The sequence below is a fragment of the Xenopus tropicalis genome, chromosome 1, assembly GCF_000004195.4.
Source record: "Xenopus tropicalis strain Nigerian chromosome 1, UCB_Xtro_10.0, whole genome shotgun sequence".
Classification (NCBI taxonomy): Eukaryota; Metazoa; Chordata; class Amphibia; order Anura; family Pipidae; genus Xenopus; species Xenopus tropicalis.
Window position 1 is genome coordinate 21,761,517 of NC_030677.2, and position 16,110 is coordinate 21,777,626.

Genomic DNA, 16,110 nt, shown 5'->3' on the forward strand with positions numbered 1-16,110 from the left:
TGAGTGAAATAAGTTTTTGAACCCTCTAACAAAAAAAGACTTAATACTTAGTGGAAAAACCCTTGTTTGCAAGCACAGAGGTCAAACGTTTCTTGTAATTGATGACCAAGTTTGCGCACATTTTAGGAGGAATGTTGGTCCACTCCTCTTTGCAGATCATCTCTAAATCCCTATGGTTTCGAGGCTGTCTCTGTGCAACTCTGAGCTTGAGCTCCCTCCATAGGTTTTCTATTGGATTAAGGTCCGGAGACTGACTAGGCCACTCCATGACCTTAATGTGCTTCTTCCTGAGCCACTCCTTTGTTGCCTTTGCTGTATGTTTTGGGTCATTGTCGTGCTGGAACACCCATGCACAACCCATTTTCAGTTTCCTGGCAGAGGGAAGGAGGTTGTCGTTCAGGATTTCACGATACATGGCTCCGTCCATTTTCCCGTTAATGCGAATAAGTTGTCCTGTGCCCTTAGCAGAAAAACACCCCCAAAGCAAAATGTTTCCACCCCCATGCTTGACGGTGGGGACGGTGTTTTGGGGGTGATAAGCAGCATTTTTCTTCCTCCAAACACAGCGAGTTGAGTTAATGCCAAAGAGCTCTATTTTGGTCTCATCAGACCACAGCACCTTCTCCCAGTCACTCACAGAATCATTCAGGAGTTCATTGGCAAACTTCAGACGGGCCTGCACATGTGCCTTCTTGAGCAGGGGGACCTTGCGAGCCCTGCAGGATTTTAATCCATTGCGGTGTAATGTGTTTCCAATGGTTTTCTTGGTGACTGTGGTCCCTGCTAATTTGAGGTCATTAACTAACTCCTCCCGTGTAGTTCTAGGATGCTTTTTCACCTTTCTCAGAATCATTGACACCCCACGAGGTGAGATCTTGCGTGGAGCCCCAGAGCGAGGTCGATTGATGGTCATTTTGTGCTCCTTCCATTTTCGAACAATCGCACCAACAGTTGTCACCTTCTCTCCCAGCTTCTTGCTAATGGTTTTGTAGCCCATTCCAGCCTTGTGCAGGTCTACAATTTTGTCTCTGACATCCTTGGACAGCTCTTTGGTCTTTCCCATGTTGGAGAGTTTGGAGTCTGCTTGATTGATTGATTCTGTGGACAGGTGTCTTTTATACAGGTGACTAGTTAAGACAGGTGTCCTTAATGAGGTTGACTAATTGAGTAGAAGTGTCTAACCACTCTGTGGGAGCCAGAACTCTTAATGGTTGGTAGGGGTTCAAAAACTTATTTCACTCAATGAAATGCAAATCAGTTGCTATCTTTTATTTAAAGTTATTTTTTCGATTTTCCTTTTGATGTGCTATCTGCCACTGTTAAAATAAACCTACCCTTGAAATGATACTGTTCTGAGACTTTTCATTTCTTTGTCATTGGACAAACTTACAAAATCAGTGAGGGGTCAAATAATTATTTCCTCCACTGTATATGATTGGCAGCTGGGATTTTTACATGCTTGCATAATGGGTATGGAAGTGTGAATAAAAAAGTTTGGGTTTCATATTTAATTTGAAAATACTTTTATTATGCTTGGGTGACAGCTCCACTCTAAGCACAGGATTTAATCCTCATTTTGTAGTTTAAAGGTATTTTTTTTGTAACAAAGCACTATGTGTGCCATTGCCCTTAAAGGTATAAGACAAACTTTTTGGTTCATAATTTGCAGGTTTTTCTCATTATTATCAGGATATAGATTTGAATTGGTAGTTGGCCAAATCTTCTGTAGAGGATTCAATATTCGGGCAAATGAAAAAAAAAAATTTTACATGAAAAAGTCATGGCGGGAACTTGTATTAATTATAAAATTATATTTAGTGGCAATGTTCACAAAAGCAACACATTTTTGATTTGGCCATAACGGTGTCCATCTGGTTTCATGCACACAGTACTTACAGGTCAGTTCCCATTATAATTATACAGAATCACTGCAACAGTGGCTGTTTTGTTGCTGCAACTTTTCTGGAGAAGGCCGAGGCAAAACGCATACATGATATACTCGCCACTTTTACTGTGTATGTAGGTGAATAATTGAAAACAGTAACTTTTTGTGGTTGGGGTGTCACTTGTATATATAGTTTTAATATTTACAATGAAGTGTATCCATCTAGTAAGATAGCTGTACAGTACCCATGGCGTTATTACATTATACCATATTGGTATTTAATACCAAGAGACCACCAAGAATTCTACTGCTTCATTATACATTTAACAGAGGGACTGAGTTTACTTGCTTCCATGGCTAAAACCCCCAAATGGGTTGGTACCTTCCCATTTACCATATCCATGCTTGTATTAGTTTGGTCTTTACCTTTAGATTCCTGCAGTGGGTGTGGCAAATAGAAAACCAATCTTTTAGTCAATCCTAAAGCAATTATTCTGTTGCAAATCCAAGAAACATTTACTAATGTTTATTGTACAAAAAGATGTGCTGTCCCAAACATGTTTGACTGACATATTTTTGAATACTGAAAACAAATGTAATTCTAAAGATGGCCATACATTGGCCGATACATTACTTGTGGCCATACATGTGTACATGACTTGGTAATTAGTCGCCGCAACTTATCTCTCTGTCTGCCTTCGCCCTAAAGACATCCATGCACTGGTTGATCCTGTATGGTTTCCAATTGATCAGCCTGGGGGCAAACAGAATGATACAGTATGGCAACCTTTGTTTTGTTTGTTTTGGCCAATATATGTATGGCCAGCTTATTAGGAGGAGGATCACAGAAGCATGGGAAGTGGAGACTTGGCTGGAAGAGAGCTGACTACTGCAACATTGCTTCAGTCCCACTTACACTGAGGTCTCAGAGGCAGGGACATCCTTCCTCTCTATGCACATGGCACTTTATTTTTGTGACTGTGAAAATGTATAGTGCTGTGTATACAAGATACATACAGCGGTGCATGTAGTCACAACCAGCAGTGCAATTACATTAAGGTTGAAAACACACAGAGCTGCTAGTAGCAACTACAAAAATAGACAACGCTGTTACTGATAATTGTCCCCATGTGTGTTTTAGCAGAGGCAATTCTCCGTATTGTCTATGGCAGGGGATATTTTAGCGTTAAGGTAGCCATGAAAAAGTAGATGCTACTAGTAACTCAGTGTGTATTCACCCGTACACAGGTAACTTTAAATTAATTAAAAATGCGGATTTGTCGTGGATAATGGGTGGCCAGAAAAAGCATAATAATGTTGGTTAAGGCTTAAATTCTTTCTATCGTCCATAATAGAAAATGGTGTCAGTGGCCACATATTTCTGAAGATGTTACTGCTTTGCTTGGAAAGTCTCATCCTAAGCATTGGGCATATTTTATGCACTTCATATGATCCCCCCCCCCCCCCCCCAATAAAATAAACTGTATGCCTCTGTATCTAATGCAGCACAGTTGATTCCTGTTCTGACCCCATTTTAAAGGGATATAATCATCACCCAATAGCACTCCCATGTTGGAGAGATTATTGAAGGCAAGCAGTAGTTTTGCTACTATTCTGTTCTATTGTATGTTGGTATGGCAGCTCCTACTCTCATTCATTAATGACACTGAGCGAGAGCAATGAGTGGCTTATGTAATGAATAGCACTGTGCAGTTCTTTGTTTGTTTTGAGTAGTGACCGTTGGATCACATCCTTTTCCCTCGTGTTACTGTTTCCAGGAACCTCCCAGTTTCGGAAGCAATGAGCTGTATATATTATTCTTACTAGGAGGCACAAGTAATACCTTTGCAACTCAGACCCTAGCAAAAACCAGTTTAGCAATCTGAAGCTATAGAAAAAGTTCATAAGCCAATTGAGTGTGTTTTTTTTATTCCTTACATTGGTGCTATTTTTCTTGATGACTGTTGGATTTTCTCCTGCCCACCTAGGTGTGGGTAATATCGGGCTAATTTGATTTAAAACGCAGGCATAGGCGCCATCAGATCGGGGACCGCATCTATAAGCCGAAGTGGTCCCCAATTCGACAGAAAAATCAAACCTGCCCGATCTAGATCTGGCCAATTTTAGGCCAGATGTCTGTCAGGGAGGCCATCGATGGTACCCATACACGGGCTGATAAGTTGGCGAATGGGTCTGAAGGACCAATATCGGAAGCTGAAATAGATAAATCTTTTCAATAGCATACAAACTGTCCATAGCTACAAATCCAGACTTTAAACTATATCATCTATAGTGAAAATTATACATTCGTGGCATGTGTCCATTTTTCAACTCCAGTATTTATATGGGAAATACTTTTCCTTTATAAATACTTTTTATAAACCTTTTGCTCACTGCTGAATAGGTTATACAGAGAGAATGCTGAAAATATGTGTTTGGTAACTTTATATATGTGCAGAATAAGACTTTGGGAAGTATGGCAAGGATGCCCAAGCTATTTTCCATAAAAAAACATTCTGCAGTGATTGAACTACAACCCACTGCCGGAAGAGGACTGCATTTGAATGTTAGTGTGGTCCTTGTCTGACAGAATTTTGGAAGCTGCCACATATAGGTTAGGGGGGCTGTGGGGAGGCCCCAATACACAATCCAATAAGCTGACTCAGGAGGGATAGCTTTTAGTGGCCTCTGTATTGGCAGCTTTAGGGCATCATTACTCCCTACACAAGACACACCCATGTAATATATACATAGTTTATTTAAAAAAGAACCACATTATTAACCATGTGCCACATGGGGGGCCTTCCTGTTACAGGTACTGGTTTAACCAGGGTCGGGAGTCACTTACACTTTCACATGTTGGGTTTTTTTATTCTACCTTTAAATCAACACTAGAGGGCTTTGCAATGGTTAAAGTCCATGAACTTGTGGGGTTTGAACAATGTGTCTTTTGAAGATACTTTGCTTGTTATTTTATCTATGCCTGTATTTATTCTAGGTGTGTAGGTGTGGGAAGCTATTTCCAGTTGCACCTGTTCTTTGTCAGGGGTGCCTGTGTGTGTGTGTATATATATATATATATATATATAGTGTTTTGTTTTTTTTTATAGTTTCGGTATTTTGACTGATTTATTAGTGAAATTATTGTTGTTGGCTTTTTTATTTTTTAGTTTGCACATGCATTCTTTATTTATACACGATTGAATGTGTTAACTGGCTACTTTGATAGTGACATAATATGCATCTTATGGTGCCAGTTTGGGTTTATCAGGGGGATTCTGCATGTGTTCACAGCCGAAACGTTAGATGCACGTTTAAAATAAAAGATTTAATATTCTTCTATGTCCTGTGAGTGCGGCGTTTCTTCCTGATTTTTATATATATATATATATATATATATATATATATATATATATATATATATATATATATATATATATATAGAAATAAGCAGTGTCGGCACTCACAGGATTTCATCGAAATCGAAATCCTGTGAGTGCCGACACTGCTTATTTCTATGTCGCTATCCTGCTCTGGCACCCAGGTATTGAAAAGAACATTTTGGTGTGCTCTCCCCTCTGTACTCTATATATATATATATATATATATATATATATATATATATAATTTATTTATTTATTGCTAGTTTGGTTATAGAGGCAAGTACCAGGAATTGGTACACTAAGTAAGTAACTTGCCCCTTCAGGTTTGGCATAGATTATCTAGAGGCCTTTAGAAACAAGTGGCTAATATGTCTGTTGTACAGTTAGCCACACGTGGTGATTGCCCTTATTATAAAAAAAATCAGTGCAATGACAATTGTCAGTGTGTTAGGTTCCCTGGGTGGAAGGAATAGATTGTCCTACAGTTTAACTGGCTTACATTCTGCTTGCTTGGTTTTTTTTCTGCATGATATTGTGCTGTGTTCCACTGAATCTGAATTGTGCACTATAGGATTCTTTGAGCAAAAAAACTGATAAAATGGGAATGTAAACCCAAACACAAGTTTGTATAATAAAAGAAAATATAATTTTAAGCAACTATCCAATATGCATTTATTCAGTTTTTGTTTTAGGTGCATTTGCTATTAAAATCAGTAACTTTGAATGTTTATATTTCCTGCACGCCTGGCTCTGACTATTGGAACAGTTTTGTAAACCAGCTGATGATGCTGATATGAAAATAAAGGGTGCTGAAAGGGTCATCACCCAGATTTTTAAAAATGGTACATATTTTGGGACTGAAGTAAAATAAAATCCCAAGCGTTATTTAAAGAAAAACAATTATGCCAAACAGTATCCAAACCATATCAATAATATTGCCAAACAGTATTCAGTTGTTTTTCTTAGGGGACCAAAAGTGGCAAAGTCTGTTTTCAACTTGACACCAGTTATATGGAGTGTTTTCAATTCTATTGTAGGACAATGTTATTTTATATAGTTCATGGGGGGACCTATTTTTCAGTTTCCCAGGGAGTAGGTTCAGAATCTCTGATCCAGCATATTAGCAAATTAACTGTCTGTTTCATTTAACGACTGTCGTGTGACTTATTTCATTTGGGTGTGTTTGTGCCCAGAAAGGGGATAGTTTTGGGACTGTATAGCTTCTGAAGGGCATTTATATAACATATATGTATAGTATATAAATGAACAAAGGCAGGTACAGAATGTATTATCTAGAATGCTTGGGTAAGGGATTTTCCAAATGATAAGTCTGCTAAAAATATTTATATATTAAATTAAAATGTAAATATGAAAATTAAAGATATTGACACCGATGTGGATTTAAGCAGCTTAATTACCATCAAGTGCAAAATACTGTTTTTTTTCTATTATAGACAGAAAGGAAATATTCTTCAAAATTAGAATTGTTTTGGAGATTCTGCAATTCGAATGTTATATTAATTCCTATAAGTAACCTTTAGAATTCCAGACATGGGCACAGAAACAATATCAAATTTCCAGAAATGTTAACAGTAATATTATTGGGCTTTATATAAATATAACCTGGTATTTAATTCTCATTCTTATTTTCCCTAGATTGCATTGAACGGTACCCCCTTCACAGATGGTCCCCTAGGTACAGAGTTCTCCCAAGTGCCCCAGGTAATAACTTTATTCTCATTTCCTCACTTTTGCATGCTTGCAAATCCGGTGCAAAAATTGCCTTTGGTGGGTGAGGCTGGGGGCAGCTTGGGCCCGCAAGTGATAGTTATGTTATTGTATTTAAGTGTTTTCACAGAAAAATGTCATCACATCCCAGTTTATGGAAGTTTACATATATGCTTATTTCCAATTTATATTATAGAATGGGGTTTAGCTTTTCATATACAGGTATGGGACCTATTATCTAGAAGTCTTGGGACCTGGGGTTTTCCAGATAATATGGAATCCGATAACCAGATTTGCATCTCCATACCTTAAGTTTAAAATAAATAAATAAATAATTATCTAAACATTAGATCCCAATAAGGGGTAATTATATCTTAGTTGGGATCAAGTACAAGGTACTGTTTTATTATTACAGAGAAAAGGAAATCATTTAACCATTAAATAAACCCAATAGGGCTGTTCTGCCCCCAAAAGGGGTAATTATATCTTAGTTGGGATCAAGTACAGGTACTGTTTTATTATTACAGAGAAAAGGGAATCATTTAACCATTAAATAAACCCAATAGGGCTGTTCTGCCCCCAATAAGGGGTAATTATATCTTAGTTGGGATCAAGTACAGGTACTGTTTTATTATTACAGAGAAAAGGGAATCATTTAACCATTAAATAAACCCAATAGGGCTGTTCTGCCCCCAATAAGGGGTAATTATATCTTAGTTGGGATCAAGTACAGGTACTGTTTTATTATTACAGAGAAAAGGGAATCATTTAACCATGAAATAAACCCAATAGGGCTGTTCTGCCCCAATAAGGGTTAATTATATCTTAGTTGGGATCAAGTACAGGTACTGTTTTATTATTACAGAGAAAAGGGAATCATTTAACCATTAAATAAACCCAATAGGACTGTTCTGCCCCCAATAAGGGGTAATTATATCTTAGTTGGGATCAAGTACAGGTACTGTTTTATTATTACAGAGAAAAGGGAATCATTTAACCATGAAATAAACCCAATAGGGCTGTTCTGCCCCCAATAAGGGGTAATTATATCTTAGTTGGGATCAAGTACAGGTACTGTTTTATTATTACAGAGAAAAGGGAATCATTTAACCATGAAATAAACCCAATAGGGCTGTTCTGCCCCAATAAGGGGTAATTATATCTTAGTTGGGATCAAGTACAGGTACTGTTTTATTATTACAGATAAATAATTTAAATTATTTGGGTAGATTGGTTTGTGTAAAATGCATATGGAAACCAATTGTCCATATTATTTCCTTCATGGTATGGGAGAAGGCCTTCCCTTAATTTGGACTTTATGAATAACTGGTTTCCATATAGCCGATCCCATACCTGTACAATGAACATTCCTCAGCTGCATTTTTTATTGGGAACTGTCATATTACTTGAATTAAAACACATTTGGAAATTGTAGATGGCAATAGGGCAATGTCTTTATAACCTTTATTTGTTATTTGTTATTGCTTTTGTGTAGAGAAATAGAGTCCACTTTGTACAGTAGCACCCTCTTGGCCTGAATAAACAGCCAGACGTATTGCACACCCATAGTGGCACACATTAAGTGTTTCTTTGTCAGTCAGAATGCAATATGGAATATACAGTAGCAGAGGGTGTGCCAGGGTCAGACTCACAGGGAATAATTGGTCTTTTCAAGTGGATGGGGGATATGTATAAATAATATTTAGCCTAATAACCTGCCTCAACCCTTATTATTTGGGCTAGTCCATAGCCTAAGGAAAATGTGGCAGCGAATGGTATGTTACATTTAGTGCCTGTAGTTCATGGTGCTAAATAAGAGGGGGGAAATGCATTTATTAACGTGCAGGGTTTATGTTTTATTGTTCTTGATCATTTATTCAGGCTCCTTTTACGTTTGGTCTGGGCCAGAGGGCTCCGTACACGACGGGGGACCACTGCCTTCTTTGTAGAAGTGAACGCAAGGACACACTGTCGGAGTGTGGCACAAAAAACTCCAGCAAACTAGCACTTTCCACGTCCCCCAAATCCAGTTCCAAGCTGCACCTTCCCCTGTGGGTATGCTCAGACTGCCGACGGACAGTTGAGAACGAAGAAATTCATACGCCACAAGACCAGTCGTTAGCGGTAAGGGAAAAGGGCAAAATAAAGCGCATGTGTGGACTTTTCATTTTCTTATATAACCCTGTAGCTGCAAGGGAAAAATGTAGTCTAGCAAGGAAACCACGGTTTTTGGCAAAAAATCACAGCATAACCTAAAGGCACAGATCACAGGGTAGCATTCAAATGTGAATCTAATTTCTAGATCTTTTCCTGGGCTTAAAGCTGTATAATGCAGACTGGGATATAAATAGAAGCAACACTGTTTGTGCCAAGCAGTGATACACAGAATATAACTGATTCTACTTCATAGAAAATCAGCTTGACTCCTGGGCCTCATTGTCCAGCGCTAAGAGTAGGCACATCTGTTAAGCTCTTTTCAAACATTACATAGATCCTACTTAGCACGTATTTATATTGTGACACAGGGGTACACGGCTTTCAAGAGCACAAGATCAAAGCATGCACAGGGCTTCAGCAAATAGAAAATAATAATTTATATTCTAACGTGCTGGGTCCTTCACCTGCTCCCTCCGAACTGCATAACATGTATGAAATATTAATGTGTATACATACACACAGATGTTTGTGCAGGCAGAGATGCAGATAAAGCAGACCATCTGCAGCAACCCACCACACCCTTTTTCCCCTTTGCAATGAATGGTGAGCCAAGTACTTGATCATTTCCATACATGTAAAGATAATAATTATAGTTATAGTTGAAATCTGCTGCTTCTTGCAGCTGCCAGCCTGCATTTGGCCGTGTAATCTCCCCCTTGCATTGCTCAGCAGAACAGCTAGGGCTGGAGAGAAGGACTCTAGCAGCAGGTTTTGCCGCATGTTCCTGTATAATGAGGAGGTGTTAGAGTAAAAAAACAGATTGTATATACAGACATGCAGCGTCATGCTTCCTGGGTAACAGAGACATGCACAGCTGCAGTGTGTTCTCTTCATTTAAAGGAAAAGCAAACGTTCTTTCCATTTCTGATGCAGTGCTGAATGAAAAATGAGTGTGGCGCGGGGTGTGTGGCTGGTCGTGTGGAGGTTAAAAGGATAGATGCCGTCTCTGTGGATTTCATCAGTCACGCTACTGAATAGCTATTACAGTGCTGGGTGGTGAATGCAGGGTAATGCTGCAGTGGAGTTGCCAGGATAAGGGCAGCGTTCTACTAGTGTGAGGTCTGTATCACCGTTAATAAGCTAGGGAGGGGTTGTACTGCAAAAGGGGATTGAATGGATGCATTTGCAAAACCTCATGCCTCAGTCTTTATTTAAAATATAAACAGTATTTAGATCCTATAAACATTTCAGTGTATATAGCTATGAGGCAAGGAGGAGGTGTCCCGTCTCTCTCTGTATTTCTCAACCATCACTCTGTGTGGTGCCTTTGAATAAGCAACTAGATCCATGAATAGTAAGGTAACAATAAAGTGCCAAGGGCATACAGTATGTAGAATATGGCATTATTTAATGTAATTGTGGGGCCAGCTGTGACCCATAAGCTCAGGACAATAACAGAGAAAATATACATTCCCTTGTTACTATGCAGAGAGCAATTGACATGTTACTGTGCTATTAAACCACCATGCCACCAGTAGGCTGAGACTTTAAGGGGCTTATCGGACTAGGGCACATATTGACATATTGAGTTGTTACATACTGGCATTCAATAAAGACAGTGTTCTTGTGAAGTAGATAGGGCACATGTGGGACCATGCTGGGACAAGTTAATAGTGTCTTCAGATATTAACAGGGATGGAATTTTTAAGGCCAGAAGGTTCAAAGGCCATGCAATTATTAGGTTTTTGTAGTAGTTCTGTTATATGATGTAGTACCCCCATAAACAGATATTCTATCACATCATTAATGGTAATTTTTTTATTAAGATTTATTGTTATTATTTATACAGAGTCAAGATTTCCTTTTGCACATGCCACCTGGAAACAGTGTGTCTAAGCAGGAATCGTTAGGAGGAGGAAGGATGCTCGTCGGAGCGCAGACTGTTCCATCCACTGTAGCCCTCAATAATTCCACTCCCCCTGACATAGCGTGTAGCTGTGAAGCTTGCAATGAGCGACGGTAAGTGTTATTTTTTCATCTTTGGAAATGTCCGCTTAGAAAAGTTTTGTTCTGCAGTTTGTACATGCTGACAGTAATGTACATATACACCTGCTAAGCAACAGAAATCAAGGCCTCCTTTTGAGTATGCAGTGCAGGGTTGTTTCCTCTGGGGAAAAGGTGCTTGCAAGGGGACATGATTACTCTGTACAAGTACATTAGAGGGGGGATTATAGGCAGATGGGGGGTGTTCCCCCCCACCCCCATCCTTTAGATTAGAGGAACAGAAGCAGCATAGGGGGTTCCTCACGGTGAGCGTAAGGAGGTTGGGGAATGGCCTAGTGATGTTGGCAGGGCAGATTCTGTTAATGCCTATATGGGTTTATATGTGAGTGTATAGTGTGCATTGCTTTAAATGTTTCCTGTTTCTCCATTGCAGGGAGATTTCAGCAGAGACTGAAAGGGAATCCCAGCAGCTCCAAAATTATTGGTCAGATGTGCGGTACATGATCCGCTGCATATACCGCCAAGCAGGAACCCCTTTGGCAGATGACCAGGACCAATCACTAGTTCCAGATAAAGATGGAATGAAAGACTTGGTAGACAGGTAATTTGATTTAGGTTTTCCATGAGTTCTTATATTTGGGTGGAATCTGCCACATTTGCCTTAAAGGAAAACTATACCCCCAGAATGAATACAGTTTATATAATTAAAGAATGTCGACAAACTGGAAAATATATATATATCCGTAAATATTGCCCTTTTCCATCCTTTCCCTTGATCCACCATTTTCTGCTTGTCTGTGAACTTTAAATTATTTGTCTTGCTCTTCTATTTTTTACCAGCTTTCAAATGGGAGTCACTGACCCCAGCAGCTAAAAAAAACTATTGCTCTCTCAGCTTACTAATTTATTATTGTTACTTTTTAATCCTTATCTTTCTATTTAGTCCCTCTTTTATTCATATTACAGTATCCCATTCTGCCTAGTTGCTAAGTTAAACAAGACCCTAGCAACCAGATAGCTGCTGAAATTCTGAGATTTATTGCTTCCCTAGCATAGATATTACAGTAACAACCCTAGTGTTTTCTTTTCCAAACTGATGTATATGTTGGCCTACTTTCTTTGGGAGCTACTAACCTGCTAGATTTCGCAGAGGGGTTTTCCATATAGAGCAACAGAACGGCGCTACGTGCATGTATGGCGAGATTCCCCTAAATTCCAGTATCAATATCCGTGCAAGCTTCCCTAGTGCTTGCCATGCAGTATAAATAAGTAGGTGTGCTGCATTACCCCTTCATTAACACGGGGAGTGCACATGTTGCTAAGCAACAGCATAGAAGCCAGAAAGGAGAGGAGTAACTCAGTGGGAAGCAAGAGAGCACATTAGAACATTTATATTGGAAAGAAAGTGTCTTAACCATTTACCTGCTGTATAGCGTAGGATATATGGCGCTGGCAGTCTGTTTATTCAGAGCAGCTGACTCTTGATCCTGCTGACAAACTGTCCCACATGGAAAGGGTTAAATCAGTGCTAGATACATAATGGCCAATGAACTCTGAGGAAGTGTGGGTGCTGAAAGAAGCATCACTGCCAACATTGGACTTTAAGATTGCAAGCTCTCTTGGCCAAGGGCAGCCTTTAACTCTTTTATATTTAATGTAGGTATTCATTTATTGTACAGCGCTATGGAATCTAAATGTCTTAATAATAATGCTAATAATAGACCCAAGGAATTGTATCCGATATTGGGCATGCTATCATTTACCATAATAAAGGGGATGTTTACCTTTTATATTAACTTTTTAGTATGACGTTTTGATTTTGTATTTGTGGTTTTTCAATTGTTTAGCTATACATTTAGCAACTCTCCAGTTTGGAATTTTAACAGCTTTATGGTTGCTAGCGTTCAAATTATCCTAGCAATAGAGATGTGCGGGCTGGCTTGGGACCCACAAGTCGGGCAAGTTTGGTCGAGCTCCCTCTGCTCTCTTCCCGCCCACAACCTTACACTGCTGGCTTCCCGGCTCCAGCTCTCCAATTTATAAGCACGAGCCCGCTCATACCCTACCCCAGTGGTCCCCAACCTTTTTCGCTCCAAGGACTGGTGTCAAGCGCGAAAAAATTTTCCACGGACCAGGGAACGTATTCCTACGCTCCTCTACATGCGCCCCGCGTTGTTCGGCGCGGCAAATTTTTACGAGTATTATTCAGGTGGCGCTTTGTTCACTTTGCATTTTTACCGCAACTGGTAACAAAGGCGGCCCACTAGAAAGAAGCCCGCGGACCAGCGGTTGGGCACCCCTGCCCTACCCCTTTTGTGACATCAGCAGTGGGCGGGTCGGGCACAGGTCTATAAATAGAAGGGGATACGTCGGGTCGGGTAGGGTTTGTGCTGGGAGTGGTCTGGCTAGGGTCCGGTGTGGGTCGAGAAAAATTCGACCCCCACATCACTACCTAGCAACCATGCAGTCGTCTGAATGAGAAATTTAATTAGAAATAGGAGTGGGTCTTTCAAAAATGATTAAAAAAAAAAAGTTTAAAAGTTGCTTAAAAACTGGCCATTCTATAACATACTAAAGGTAAACTTAATGGTGAAACACTGTTTTAAATCAAATGGCATTGGGAGCAACAAGAGAAAAACCTGCAGGGGGATTATATCTGGTTGTAGTTATTAACATTTTCTCTCTTCCTATTACACAGGTTGTGTGAAAGAGACCCCTATCAACTGTACCAGCGGCTAGAGCAGCAAGCGCGAGAGTACGTGTTGGAAATGAAAGTCCGTTTACTCAAGCATTTGTCGATAGGTTTTAAGGTCAATTCCACTATCCAGGGCCCCCCACAGGCCCATCAGTTTATCTCCCTGCTCCTTGAGGAATACAGCGCTCTCTGTCAAGCGGCATGCACAATCGGCACCTTTCTTGTCACTCTGGTGAGGGGGAAATTCCACTATTCTTCTTATAACAAATCTGTACCGAGATGGAATTTGAAAAGAGATTTCACATTCTTTCCGCACCAATTTGTCTCTTCTTAAACGCAGGAAAATGAGCATTTAAAGAAATTCCAGGTGACGTGGGAATTGCACAATAAGCACCTATTTGAAAATCTAGTATTTTCTGAACCGCTGCTACAAAACAGCTTGCCGGCACTGGTTTCACAGTTAAGGTAGGCTGCATTTTCGTTTTATTGCAACTTCGTTGTATGAATATTGGCTGAACTCAAGGACATTAACCATTTTGTAGACTCTTGAAATCCCTATACCCCATGTATAGTGTTTTTGGCATCACATTCTGTCAGAGCTTCCATTGCTGTTACTGTATACCAAGGGCTTGTTTCCTGGAAGCCACAACCAGGTCAGATTTTGGTGGCAATGCTCCATCTGACAGGGTGTGAAGTGACGAGGCATGGTGCCAATCTTTATTTGCCTTTATAGCCTTCTGCAGGGGCCTCTAACATGTTTTACTTGCCCTTTAGTCAAGTCTTCCATCCCTTGAATGTTTCAGCTCATATTCTATACACCACATCTATTAGGCTAATGGCCCACGGGGAAATTAGTCACTATGATTTTTAAAAAGCGAATTCCAGCGACTAGTCGTTTGCCATTTCCTAACAAGCAATTACTAGAGTTTTCAACAACAGAGCGATTATTTCCCACAAATCAGTGTATCGTATTCCCCGGTGTAATGGGGAAATTTGTTTACAATCACAGTCACTTCCTGGCCAATGGGTTTTCCTTTCAGCTATTCCAGCTGGAAGCAATGCTTTCTTTGCAACATCGCTCGGTAAAGGGTCACATAGCAATTTCGGAGCGATATGCGATTCAAAGTAGTATCGCCGGTTTAGGTAGCGGAGATTTATATTGTTTATTTAGAGACAAAAGGAACAACTTTTTGCTTTAACATGCTTTTTAAAAATTGTCATGACTAATCTCTCCGTGGGACATTAGCCTTAACTGTATTATTTTAGCAAAGTATAATTAGAAGTCTGATCACCATGCCTGAAGCAGGGACCTAAGTAGTCCCAAAATCTCACATTTTATACTAAATAATCCAATAAAAGGTATCACTTACGGTCTTCTATTTTTATCTAAAACTCTGCTACTACAGGTATGGGATCTGTTGGGAAACCTGTTATCCAGAAAGTTCCAAATTAACGGAAGTCCATCTCCATAGACTCCATTTTAATAATATGCCTTTTTAAAAATGATTTCCTTTTTTTGTAGTAACAGTACCTTGTACTTGATCTTAACTAAGAAATAATTATTGGGGCAAAACAATCCTATTGGGTTTATTCAATGTTTAATGACATATAAAGATCCAAATTTTGGAAAGACTCTTTAGCCAGTAAATCCCTGGCATTCTGGATAACAGGTCCCATACCTGTACTGTATTAACTGCTCATTTGTCTAAATCACTTTACAACTCGTTCATTAAAACATGTCCGTATAGTCTACTGCAGTAAGGGGCCGCATTGGTTGTTATTTTCCATAGGCTCGGAACAGCATCCCATGATTCTTACAGTGAAGATATGTACAGTACCTTGCTTCAAAGGTATCACCAGTTGGAACAGGAAATGAATCAAGTTTCCGAAGAATGGCTGGAGTGTCAGAAAAGAATTGATAACTACGTAGATGAGCAGGTAAGAAGAGGCAGGAGTGAAGGAGCCTTCTTTGTTTCCAGGCTTCCTGGCACAATGCAAATACATGGTGCAGCATAGTTATAAAGGTCCAAAATACATATGTGTTTTGTACAGTGGAATACATCTGCTTTATTTGTTTTATGGCATCACTCTGTAGAAACTGATGTTTCTGATTTGCCTCTGAAGACCTACTTTTGGGCTTCCTCGCCATGCCTTCAGTTGGCTGCATTGCATATAGGTTACAATCTAAAGTACCTCCTGTATACACCAAGCACTCTTTTATCTGGAGATGACTGTAGAGCAGAGGCTCACAGACAGTG

General features: G+C 39.6%; 1 protein-coding gene across 1 annotated transcript in view; it reads left to right on the forward strand.

Moving 5' to 3' along the window:
* Window positions 1–16,110, forward strand: part of fam193a (family with sequence similarity 193 member A) — a 50,234-nt gene that overhangs the window by 13,796 nt on the left and 20,328 nt on the right. Inside the window, exons 2-8 of the mRNA XM_004911263.4 lie at window positions 6,925–6,990; window positions 8,878–9,120; window positions 11,003–11,172; window positions 11,591–11,758; window positions 13,856–14,084; window positions 14,193–14,317; window positions 15,643–15,790. Of these exons, the coding sequence (XP_004911320.1) occupies window positions 6,925–6,990; window positions 8,878–9,120; window positions 11,003–11,172; window positions 11,591–11,758; window positions 13,856–14,084; window positions 14,193–14,317; window positions 15,643–15,790 (1,149 nt within the window). The remainder of the gene's footprint in view (window positions 1–6,924; window positions 6,991–8,877; window positions 9,121–11,002; window positions 11,173–11,590; window positions 11,759–13,855; window positions 14,085–14,192; window positions 14,318–15,642; window positions 15,791–16,110) is intronic.